General features: G+C 45.5%; 1 protein-coding gene across 12 annotated transcripts in view; it reads left to right on the top strand.

Annotated features, from left to right (window-relative positions):
- Positions 1-13,236, top strand: part of ADAM22 (ADAM metallopeptidase domain 22) — a 125,814-nt gene that overhangs the window by 59,725 nt on the left and 52,853 nt on the right. For all 12 annotated transcript variants that reach the window (XM_033166217.1, XM_033166218.1, XM_033166219.1 and 9 more), the window contains exon 5: positions 5,896-5,978. In XM_033166217.1, coding sequence (XP_033022108.1) covers positions 5,896-5,978 — 83 coding nt within the window. The remainder of the gene's footprint in view (positions 1-5,895; positions 5,979-13,236) is intronic.

Below are 13,236 nucleotides of genomic sequence, written 5' to 3'. Positions count from 1 at the left end.
CTAAAAGCTAAAGAAGCTATTGCACTGCTCTGGAAAGAACATTACCAGCTTCTCCTTAACCACAACCTCCCCCATAGCTGCTGAGGTCCTCTCACAAATTCTGCAAAAAACAAATTACAGATGAGCTTGCAGTATCTCCAAATTTGGAAGAGTTGTGTACAGCTATTAACCAAATGAAAAACAACAAAGCCAGAGGACCTGAAGGGATACCTGTCGAAGTCTTCAAAGTGGGTGAAATTGAATTTACACAACAACTTCACAAGCTCATCGAAAAGATCTGGGAGATCCCAGCAGACTTTAGGGATGCCAAAATTATCACCTTAAAAAAAAAAAAAGATGACAGAACAGATTGTGGAAACTATCTTTATTAGCTGTGGCCAGCAAAATTCTTGCAAGGATCTTAGCAAACCGTCACCTAACTATATCCAAACTCTACCCTTCCTGAATCCCTAAGTGGTTTTCAACCTTCTAGGGAGACAGCGTACATGATTTTCACTGCTCGACAGCTTCAAGAAAAATGCAGGCAGTAAAACCAACCCCTGTATATGGCGTTTATTGACCTGACTAAGGCCTTCAACACTGTAAATCATAATGCCTTGTGGACTGTCCTCCTGAAAATCGGCTGCCCAACAGGCAGGGAGTTCCAGAGAGTTGGTGCTGCCACACTAAGGAACTGATGTCTTGCAAGGGCAGAATGAGTGTTAATGTGGCACAAGTTAAGGAGCTCAGGATTACAGACCTGAAGGAAAGCTGTGCCACAACCACAACATAAGAAATTGGGGAAAGGAAGCTGGCAAGAAGGGTAGGAAGCTGTAAACAACAGCAGGACGTATGCTGCTCCCAAGGCCATCTGGTGAATACCACTCATTCAGGACATTCTCTTTGGTCTACAGTAATCTCTAAAAATAGCTTTTGTTGCTCACCTAATTTCTAGAGCCACTGACCCAGTTCATAACTCAGTGACTTTTAAACATTTCTGTAATGCAGCTGAAATATCCATTTTAAGTGGGACAAACAAACACACAAGAAATGCTGTGCTCTTTGAAACACTAGTCCATCTTTTACATTTCTCTAGAAAGTTTTGTTTTTATTATTGGCATACGTTCTTGAAAAGCTGCAATTGCAGACGGTTTTCCAGCATCAGATCTCAGATGCAGATTTCGCTTAAGTTTAGCTGTAGGCCTTGAGCCTGGCTCTCAAATAGCACATTGGTGTAGTCAAGCAAAGAGGACTCATTAATAAAAAACAGCGACTGTGCACCCTCTAGATTATAGTAGTTGCTGCCGGTTTGAAAGTGCTACTCGTAAGAGACCAGAAGTTTCAGCAGAGCAGGTGGCAGGTGAATTCCTTGGTCAGAACTTCACATTACATTTGAGCGCCTAAAACAATTTGGCCTCTTTGGGAGGCAATGATTCAGAGATTGGGAAGGGCTGCAGCTCAGTGGCAGAGGGCATGCAGAAAATCCTGGCTTTCAACCCTGGCTATCTCCCAGGCTTCCAGCCTTTGCAGGACATGGGTGGAGCATATGTGGTCCTCCCAATCTTGTTAAGACTCCCATCAGCTCCAGACAGCTGGTTGGGCAGGGGGTGTTATTCATAAAGGTCAAGATCGCTGTTCTAAACATTGGACTTAAAAATAATGAACCCACAGCTCAAAACTACACACAGCACTCGGCCCTGGGAAAGAGGCAACAGGGTGAAGGGAGGTCAAGCCGCTTCACACTTAGAGCCCCAGGGCATGGAAAGATGCCACATGTGCTCTGCTGCTCACTGACATCTGGCCAAGGAGACGTGGAAGCATCTGCTAGGAAAGCTGCCTCTTAATTGCTTCTCTGTAAAGATGAAGGAACTGGCTTTGAATGTCGCCTAACAGAGGACAAAAAGGTAAAGAAGCTGGGGACCATTTTTCTGTGCACTTTTAGACTGGTAGGAGTCAGAATCATATAATTGTAGAGTTGGAAGGGACGCCAAGGTTCATCTAGTCCAACCCCCCTGCAATGCAGGAATCTCAACCAAAGCAATCATGACAGATGGCCATCCAAACCTCTGCTTTTATATATGTTGGAAGCTGTCCAGAGTGGCTGGGGCAACCCAGTCAGATGGGTGGGGTACAAATAATAAAATTAACAACAACGATGAAGATGAAGATATCACCACCTCCCGAGGGAGTCCATTTCACTGTTGAACAGCTCTTACTGTCAGAAAGTTCTTCCTGATGTTTAGTCGGAATCTCCTTTCTTGTAACTTGAATCCATTCATTTTGAGTCCTGCCTTCTGGAGCAGGAGAAAACAAGCTTGCTCCACCCTCCAGATATTTGAAGATGGCTAGTATATCTCCTCTCCGTCTCCTCAGTTCCAGGCTAAACTTACCCAATTCTTTCAACTGTTCCTTGTAAGTTTCCATACCCTTGACAATCTCAGTTGCCCAGAGTCAGATTCATGCTTTTGCTCCCACAGTGGCGTAAGGCACATGCCTAGGAGAAAGGCCAAAAAGGGCAGAACTACACGATCAATTGCATGTATGAAAACCTGGGGAGTTTCTTCTACAAAAGAAGGAAGCCTTGGCATAGGTCTTATTTAGAACAAAGAGACTCTCTCTCTCTCTCTCTCTCTCTCTCTCTCTCTCTCTCTGTGTGTGTGTGTGCACGTGTGTGTGTCTTAGTCCTTTCCCCAAGCCACTTCCACCCTCTCCACCCCCACAGGAGTTTGGTAAAGAATTTACACTGTTTAAGAATGCTGTAGAAGGAAATGCATTGGGCAGGGAGATGTAAGAGAAAGGTTTGCTTGCGCTCATACAAAGAAACACACTCTACTGCCTCATATAGAGTCAGACCATTGGTCCATCCCAACATTGACTATGCCAAGTTGGGGAAGGGACACCAGTGGCCTTCCTGACGGTGTTGGACTATGTCTCCCATCATCCTTGACCATTGTCTGGGGCTGATGGGACTTGGAGTCTGGAGGGCACCATCTTCCCCACCCCTGCCCTAACGTATCTCAGTGCCGAAGCTTCTTTTTATACCAGCATTTTGCTGGCGGGTTGTGTTTTCTTTCTTTCTTTCTTTCTTTTGATTTTCAATTTTATACATTTTGATAATTTTACAATCATTTTAATATTTCAAAACTCGACTTCCTTCCTCCTCTTTCTGCGGTTCCTTAAATTTATTTTTATATTTTCTGCATATTCCAAATTAACTTAATTTACTCATTTATTCATCTGCTTTAAATATATACACTTATAAAACTCTTATAATCCTGCCATTGTTCTTATCTGTTTACAGCTTATTTGTAAATATTCAACAAACCATTTCTATTCTTTTATAAAAGTTTATCTTGATTTCTTATTTTGCCATTTCTGCATATTCTGTAAGTTTTTGTATCCATTCTTCTTTCGCTGGGACTACTTCTTCTTTCCATTTTTGGGCAAGTAACATTCTTGCCGCTTGCATCATTCTTGTTGCATATATGAATAAATTTCTATACAGTTTGGGTAGCTCTGTCCCTATAATTCCCAAAAGGAAAGCTTCTGGTTTTCTTTACAAACATTATTTTAAACATATTTTTCGGTTCATTATATATCATTTCCCAGTAAGCTTTCACCTTACTACAAGACCACCACATATGATAAAAAAACCTTCTTTCTCTTTACATTTCCAACACTTATTTGATTTTGATTTCATACCATACTTAACAACTGTTTTTTCCCTGAAGTGCCATAGTTGTGTTTGTGGCCAAGCACCATTTTGTGTTTGCTTCCTCTTCCTCACACACCATACACACCCACCAACACCCACTGGCTCAGCAAAGAACATATCTAAAACTTGGAAGCAATGTACTATCTTGCTACTGACTTAATCTTGTGGACGCTTCAGTAATTGGTAATTAGATTTAGCTACATGCTGAGGGTAGTGATTTTCTAAACCCAGTGACCTTGGAATGGCTGCCTGCTGAAGAAAAGGTTAATCATCAGTTGGCATTTTGCAAATAATTCAGAACTCATTAGCTTGACCAAGGAAAGGCAACACTGTGACTAGCAAATAATGTCACTGATTTTGTCTCCTCTCCCCTCAGGCTAGCAAGTGGTTGAAGGATGTCTAAATGGGAACTGAGCAGAGTGACATTTTATTGCTACCTGGGAGTGCTGTGTTCAGTTCAGTGGCTGGGAGCCAGCTTCTCCAAGTTACTTGTTTGCTGGAATTTGAGATACGCAGAGGAGGCAGGAGGTGATTTCAGACACACATCATTTTATTTGTAAGCTGTCTTTCCATAGTTAAAACCATGCTCAAGGAAGCTAACCAACATGGAAACTACACCCCCCCAACGTAATTACAAATATAACAAAAACAGTCAACAAAAAATAAAACACATCAAAGGCTACACAACCAAATTTCCACGTTAAATCACAATAAGATCTAAAAATAAAGATACAAAAAATAATAATCTCCATAAGAACAACGCTCCCTAAACAATTTACCAACCCAAGAGTCCCTACAGCTTTTGTAGCTGGAGTCAGTCAGTCTGTTCCACCCTCCCAGGCCAGGTGGAAAAAGGCCTGCAAGGCAGGGAGCAGGTGTTCCAGGACTTGCAGCCAAGATCGTATCAGATTTGAGTCATATTCATAGTTGACCCATTGAAACAAATGTGGTTAAGTTATTATTGACTAACTTGTTCTTTGATTTTAGTGGGTCTACTCTGAGTTAGGCTGTATACACACTCCTGCTTACCCTGCACCAGTGCACTCCCGCTACATGACATTGACCACAATTCATGTCTGTTCTGTACCTGTCCTGTTGTTTCTTATGAAGTGCTCCGTTTTGATGTGTTTCCCTCCCAAACCAGTTTTGATCCAAACAGAAAAAAGAACCACCAAGCTGTGTTTTAAGCTGGTAATGCATACACTGCCCTAGTCTGATATTTTATAGTATAAAATGCATTTTATTAATTTTTGCTATATTCCTTCACCCACTGTTGCAAACAGTGGATTGGTCATGTATATGCCAATGTTTATAGCAGATTGAAATTAGTTTGCTGCAGATAAGTTTTAAAATGGGATGCGTCGCACTACAACAACACCCACCCACCCCCAGCTGGACCTGAGACTGTTGCATGGGGAGAAATGAACATGACTTCAATCACACATGCTTTGAGTTAACTACAGTCGTGCATATAAGAAAATATTAGAGGGATGGTCCAAAGGCTTCCTGGAAAAGGGGAGCTTCTAGAAGGCAGTTCAGGAATAAAGGACCAGCAAGAGAAAATGGGCAGCAGCACCGAGCGAGGGAAGGCCAATCTATTTATTGGTAACCCGCGTAAACATGGTTATGTGCGTAAGTTGGTGTGTGAGTTTGTGCCTATATTACTTTTCCGTGTCTCCTGTTAGTTACATTTATTGCTGATAAGTAATAAGCGATTTTTGTCTTGTACTACTGGTTCCAACACTGGCCAGCTGTTCTAGTTATATTCTACCAATGTTCTTCGTAGAGTAATATGCTTGTGTATATACAGGTATATCACAGGCTGAATGTCCACATTTTGGTGGATGTAGACAATCCGAGATCCACATTCAGCCAACCTTGGACGTTCGCTCTGATTGTAATACGTGTAAAGTCAGAGTGAATCACGAGAGAATGTTGGTGTTCAAAGCTCTTCGGTTATTTACATGGCAGTCAGGTTCACCCCTTGCACCAGCAATTGTAATGAAACCTAGTTCACCTACTGCATCAGCAAAGGTAGGAATAGGTATGGCTACCCTGCTCTCATTTACTTCAACCTGGCTGACTTGTGTTGTTTTGAGAAACACTGCTCTCTCTCTCTCTCTCTCTCTCTCTCTCTCTCTGTGTGTGTGTGTGTGTGTGTATAGTGTCGTGAACTCAAAAGTCTCTGTTTCTAATTGCAGGGCGGGGAGCACTGTTATTACCAAGGTCACATCCGAGGGAATTCAGAATCGTTTGTTGCCCTGTCAACCTGCCATGGACTTCAGTAAGTTTGTCTAAGATGTTGTATGCAAATAGCTAACTTTAAAAAAGGCGGGGGGGGGGGTGAACTTTCTAGCACAGGCTCTGTAGAGCATGTGCTTTTCCATTGCCTGGCAGTCCCAGACCCAAATTACCATCAGTGGCAACACCATCTGCAGCAGTGACAAGGGTGCCGAAGAAAATGCTTCTTTCTCCTCTTGCATGTTGCCATTGATTGCAGGTCAGAGGGCTCCAGGAGTGTCTGGCATCTCCAGTGTTTACTGAGCTGTCCTGGCAAACATTGGAGCAAACTGGAGCACTCCTTCCAGCTTCTGGAGAGCTCCAGCCTACTATCGGTGCTGATGGTAGTGTGCCAGAGGGAGGAGAGGACCCTAGAGAGAGAGAGTGAGTGTGTTGGGAGGTGCATCTTGCCACAGTTCATAGTGCTTGGCTGAGTGACGAGCTCCTCCTGCCCCGACCGGTGCTGCAGCGGTAGAGAAATGCCTCTCTCCCCTTTTCAGAAATGAATTAGAAGATAGGAGAGAATGACTTCCTTCTCCATTGTTGGATTTCAACAGCAAGGAAAATCCACCTTCTGCTGATCGGTGGGGGTTGCTCTGTGTGTGTTTTCTCTGCAAGTATGTGTATGTATGTGTGATGCCTACGTGTGTGTGTGAGAGGGGGGGTAGGTAGGTGTGTGTGTGTGTGTGTGTGTTTGTGACAAGTGGTAGGTAGTGTGTGGCACAGGCACACTCACCACTGGCTTGTGACCCTTGAAGGCTTGTCCAAACAGTGAATTGCAGCTCTTGGGCCAAAAAGGACTTCACTACCCCCAGGGTAAGCAATACTGAGCTACATAGACCAATTACATAACTCAGTATAAGGCAGCTTCTGATGCAGACATGTCCATCATTCTCTTCATCCTACCACTTGTTTGTTGTTGTTTTTCTAAATGGGCCAAATTGGAAATACTTGTAGTTTTGGAAGCAACTCACATTTACCTTGATTGCTGAATGAGCCGTTTTGCGCTCAGTCCATGCTGCATTAGCTGTGTTAGATACCAGCTCAACAACCAGCTTGCAATAAATACCGTGTTTACTTGAATCTAACATTAGCGCACTTTTTCTGGCCGAATGACGTTGTGGAAATTAAGGTGCGCATTTGCATTCACCAGCAGATACCTTTCTTTTTTTGTTTGTTTCCATGGTTCTGAAAATTGAGGTGCGCATTAGATTCGATGGCGCATTGGACTTGAGTAAATACGGTAGATACCTACAGCCAAGTGAGTGTCTTAGAGAGGATTAGACAAATATATGGTGGAAAAACCCAACTAGTGGCTACTAAAAACCACTTCAAGGTTTTCTGCTATAGTCAAGTGATTATATATATATGTTTGTCCGAAACACCCTTGCTGCGTAACCACTGGACCAAATTGCATCAAATTAGGACACAGCGTTCCATTACGATGGCAAAAAGATCTGGCATAATAAAAATTCAAAAAAACCCACACCTGTCATACCTATATAAACGCCAAAAAAAATTGTAGCACACTTTAGACATCACCAGCAAAACATCACCCTCTAGCAACGGCTAAACTGGTACTGCAGCCACAAAAGCTAAACATTGGCACCACAATTAGACATCACAGGCAAAACATCACCCTCTAGCGACGGCTAAACTGGTACTGCAGCTAATACAGCTTCCCCCAGGCAGAGCTCCGTCGGCCATTTGCGAGATTGCAAACCGGTAATTGAAAGGGGGCGTGCGGAAAAGAGGGTAATTGAAAACTTGGGGGGGGGCAATGAGGGTAATAGAAAACGGGGGGGGGAGAGAAGGGGCAGACAGAAGTTGAATGGGGGGGAACGGAAAAGAGGGTAATTGAAAACGGGGGGGGGGCGAAAAATTGAAAACGGGGGAGGGAAGAGGGTAATTGAAAACGGGGGAAGAGAAGTGGCAGACGGAAGTTGATCGGGGGGGGGGTGTGAAAAGAGGGTAATTGAAAACGGGGGGGGGGGGAGAAGGGGCAGACGGAAGTTGAACAGGGGAACTTCTTCAATTTCACAAAATCAGCCGCAGCAACGTGTGGCCGGGTCAGCTAGTGTGCGTGCGTGCCTGCGTGTGTATGAGAAATATAAATACTAGTCAGGAAGGCTAGATGGAGCCACAGCTTTATCAGCCCCAGCTAGAACAGCAAGTCTTCAGAGTCGAGAAACAGCTGAAAGCCACCACATCGATTACCCCTGGTGTAGTGGCTCAGAGACTGCACTTTGAACCTGTTCAGCTCTCGCCTGAGCCATGAACTCACAAAGTGGGCTTAGGCAAGCCACTGCCTCAAAGTTTTCACCCCCTCCAACCGCCATCCCTCTGCAGTATTGTGGGAGGGGGGGGGGAGTTCTGGCCTCCCTCACAGGTTACCTGTGGAAATTACTGAGATAGTGTATATAACTCATTTGAAACGTTCTAAACGCAGTGTCCTCATTGGTCTGTTTCTCTATATTTGATCTACATATGATACAACATCAGGCCTGAGGGATCATCCTGTGGTAAGAGATTGCTTCTAAGGTCATGATGAGGCTATAAATAGAAAGCTCTTACCTCACGATTCTTTGTCATCATCCAATTTCCCTGAAAGGCCTGCACTTACCTTATGGGATCTTCATTGATTTATTGCTCAGTACTTTTGGTATCATTTTTCAAAATATATTAAAAAAATATTATATGTGTATTTGCAAGGCTGCCCCCCCTTTTTTTAGTTTGTCAACTCTCCCCCACCCCTGAGTAACATGTGGCTTCTTCTTTTTTCTTTTGCAATAATCAGAACTTGAGAGTGGGCCACGTTACGTGCCGAGCTCAGGTTACATGCTGAACATCAGCCTAAAAATAGTATCTTTTTAATGCAGTCTGCAGGGTTTGGCTGCTTGACTTCCTTCAATAGTAAGATGTATTATTTATATATAAAAATTGCATACAGCAATTTCATTTAAAAGAAACCAAAGTGGTTTACAACAATCACAACACAGGGAAATTCAAACTGATCACCAGCTAACTATTATGGAAAAAAAACGTTTACTTCGTAATTTGTCTGCGTTTGCCTGGCAGCAAAGAAAAGTTTTCAGCAAACGTTTGAAGGTTACTACAGAAGGCACCTGCTGAATCTCTCTTGCATTCCTTAGGAATGGGCCAATAAAGGCTGGGTTTCACTGTGATGTTAAATGAGCCTCACTACCCCAGGGGACAACTACTGATGTTCCTGCAGATGATCAAGCCGGGATATAAGGGTTCAGACAGTCCCTAAGGTATACTGGGTCTAAATTGTTCAGGGCTTTGTGAATTAATACAAGAATCCTTAACCTGCCTCAGGAGTAGATGGGCAGAGTGCGCAGATGTTTTAACAATGGTCTCACATGTTTTGCCCCCACCAGCAGTCCAGCTGCAACATTCTGCATAAGCCACAGCTTGTAAACCAAGTCCGAGGGCAGCCCCAAACAGATCACCTACTCCAGCCTCGAGGTTACTAAACACAGGAACTACATTGGTCAGGGTATCCCTTTCCAGGAATGGCCATAGCTGGCAAACTAGACAGAGCTGGCAAAAGGCACTCGTAGCCACAGAGGACACTTGGGGCTCTGGTGACAAAGGTGTAGCTAGGAGGGACCCCTAAGCTACACACCTGCTCCTCCAGAAGAAGTGCGGACCTGTCCAGAACAGCGAACTTGCCTATTTCCCAGACATATATCAGCTCTTAGATCATTATCCGTGATGCTTGCTTTGCCTACCAGACGATGGCAGGCCCCGTCAAAGTGGGACTGCTTGATGGTTCCTTGCTGATTTCATCTTGTTGGCTTGTGACTTACAGTGACACTTTCCATTCATCTTGGTTTTGACTCTCAGCATTTTGGTCAAACTTTCCAGACCAGATGATTTGTGAAGAAGACATAACTCCACAGTATAAGTGTCCAGCTCTCTTTAATTATCTCTTTCTTTCAGCTGCTGAATGTTAATAATATATCATATCCATCCTAAAAGCAGAAGGAAGCCAAGATGGAAGACTTGTATGTGTTGGTGGGCAGCTAGGCCTTCCCAAGTGTGTTGTGGGCCTCTACTTCCTCCTTCGGGGACACGGGTGGCGCTGTGGGTTAAACCACAGAGCCTAGGGCAGTGATGGCGAACCTTTTTGAGCTCGAGTGCCCAAACTGCAGCGGAAAACCAACTTTTTTATTTCAAAGTGCCAACACTGCAATTAAACCTGAATATCGAGGTTTTTAGTTGGAAAAAACTCCTACAGTTGTCCAAACATCTGCAGTCTTAAAAGTAAAACACAATAACAAAGTTTTCAATGTTACAGTTTTTTATTAAAAAAAAATAAACTCTACACGTGCATGTATTTTAGACAAAGGGATACTCAGCTTGTAATAATGATTATATGCCAGAACAACACCTGAAGGCTGACGTGTGGGTCTGGTATATACCAGGTTTCCCTGCCCCTCTGAGCCACTGGGAGTCAGGGAATCATTCACTCCAAGAATAGTATTGAAAATAGCAAATACAATCCTTCAAGGTGGTGGTGGGTTTTTTTTTTGGGGGGGGGGGGTTTAATGCTCTCAAGCCACACTATTCTTTTAGAATCAAATTCTCTGCTTTCGGATGACTAAGCTCTGAATACAGCCTTGGGTGTATGTAACTTCTGTTTTAGATGCAAAAGTCAGAAGAGTTTTCAAAGAGAAAAAAATCACTTGAAGCTTAAAAATAAAATGCCATGTTAATGACAGTATATTAAAACACACTTTTTTTTAAAGCACCCTAGGTTCTTTAGGCTATCCTTACCTGGGAGCAAGTCCCACTGATGTTAATGGGGCTTACTTTTGAGTAGAGCTGTATTGGCTTTCCCTGTTACTGTTGTTTTTAACACTTGCTTCCTTCCCCCTTGCCATTAAAGAAGAGAACAAGATCTCGGCAGTAGTGCCTAAGATTAATCGCACATGTCAGGGGAAAGGGAGACCCACGCAATACATTGGGGGGGGGGCTTGCCTGCAAGGGCTTCCTTTGCTTTTATTTTGAAATGGGGCCTGAGCCCAAACAGTGGCTGGAAATCCCTTTTCCTTGAACTGCAGCCGACCCTTCTCTCTACCGAACAACCCCTCCTCAGCCATTAAAACAGACATATAGATGTTCTGTAGAGCGATCCCAGCACAATCACTGTTTTTTAAGGAACAACACGATTCTCCTTTATGGGGTCTCCGTTTGCGCCACTCTTTGTGCAAAGCTCTCAGCAGCAGCTCCATACCCAAACAAGACCAAAATAGGGCGTTTGTGGAGAGAAAAAGAAATTTATGGCCACTGCATTAAAGGCATTTATTCTGTCGATTGCTCCTGCTCCCCCCCCCCCCCGGAAAAAACCTAAATCCTTGTCTCCCCTCAGGCTGTCAGCAAGGAATCAAGGAATCCCCGGGTTTTGGCTGTGAAAGGGAGCGCCCTGCACGCTTCTTGCAGGAGCCCCTTGCCGGCTAGCCTCCCTCCTGATCCCCGTGCAAAAGCCGCTACGGTGAGGGGGTGGGGTGGGAGGAGAGTTTGGAAACCGGCAGGCAAAAGCGACAAGTGGGCAGGCAGCTTCTTCCCAGGAGAGAAGCCAAGGAAACGCTCTTGTGGGGCCGGTCGGGGGCTTCTAGAGAGCGGAGCGCAGCAGCCGCTGGGCACAGTGTGTCCCGGGGCACAGCAGGTGAGGCTGGGGATGCCAAGCGCTCCCGTGAGCGAGACTACTCCTCCTCCTCCTCCTCGCTTCAAGCACCGCTGCTGGGAAACATCGTCGCTGCCGTTACCTCGTCCTCGTCGCTCGCGTCGAATCCTCCGCAGCAGCCAGCAGCAGCAGCCAAACACCACTGGGACAGGCGCCAAGGAGGGAAACTGCTGCTGTCTGCTGCTGCGCCTGCGCTGGCAGAAACAGGCACGACGCATGAGCACAGCAGCAGCACCCTCAGCCTCCGGAGGGCGGGCCGCCGGCCAGCTGGAGAAGTGGACGGGCGCAGGCGGGCGCGGCGGCGCCCCCCATTTCCCCGCCCCTGGCGTGCCAGCAGAGAGAGCTCTGCGTGCCAGCTGTGGCACGCGTGCCACAGGTTCGCCATCACTGGCCTAGGGCTTGCCGATCAAAAGGTCGGCGGTTCGAATCCCCGCGACGGGGCGAGCTCCCGTTGCTCGATCCCTGCTCCTGCCAACCTAGCAGTTTGAAAGCACGTCAAAGTGCAAGTAGATAAATAGGGACCGCTTGGGCGGGAAAGTAAACGGCGTTTCGGTGCACTGCTCTGGTTCGCCAGAAGCGGCTTTGTCACGCTGGCCACATGACCCAGAAGCTGTACGCCGACTCCCTCAGCCAGTAACGCAAGATGAGCGCTACAACCCCAGAGTTGGACACGACTGGACCTAATGGTCAGGGTTCACTTTACCTTTTTTACTTCCTCCTTCAGGCCACTCGCAGGAAGAGTTGGACCATATCAGATAGGATGGCCCTTTGCTGATTTCATCTTGTGGGCTCCTTTGCACTCTCCTCAGTCCCACCTCAGTATATTAAGGGAGGGTACTAGCTGTCAGCCAAACTCCTCTCCTTTTCTGGGGCTGTGCCAGGCCGAGCATGATCCCAGCTTTGTGAGAATATCTAACAAGTCACCTATCCACCATTACCACATCTGCAGGTGTATGTGGGGTTTGTGCCATATTGTCCATGTCACACTTGGGGGGAAAAACATAGAATCATAGCAACGTAGAGTTGGAAGGGACTCCACGTGTCATCTAGTCCAACTCCCTGCAATGCAGCGTGGGGCTCGAACCCACAACACTGAGATTAAGGAGTCGCACTGAGCTATCCCAGCAGAGTGTTTTAATTTGATGCACCATACCAGCTTTAGATTCTTAAAACGCAAATGTGTAGGGCGGAATTTATCAGATACATAATGCTAGAGACTTTAGCTGTGTCCAACAAAGCATTGACTTTTGCGGGGTGTGCCTCTCTTGCAGTCACAGCTAAATGTCAGTTTTGGGGCCATTGACTGTGGCAGAATTCGTGAACCCCATAGTGAAATCCCTAATTCCATCAGCTCACAGAGGACACAAGTATATTGTTGCAGAATGGAGGATTGCAGATGCTTAGAAAGGAAAGGCCATCTTAGAGCATCTCTCTAGTTAGTAGATGATATAGTGCCTATAAGGACGCCAGTACCTGCAGCTGTTCAGGCAAGCAAGGTGTTCTCCCTGGGTTGCAGTGCTGCCTGTTGGTGGCAAGCATGAGGCACTGC

This window comes from Lacerta agilis, chromosome 12 (assembly GCF_009819535.1).
Source record: "Lacerta agilis isolate rLacAgi1 chromosome 12, rLacAgi1.pri, whole genome shotgun sequence".
Classification (NCBI taxonomy): Eukaryota; Metazoa; Chordata; class Lepidosauria; order Squamata; family Lacertidae; genus Lacerta; species Lacerta agilis.
Note: the sequence above shows the minus strand (reverse complement) of the source record. Positions and strands in the feature narration are given on the sequence as shown.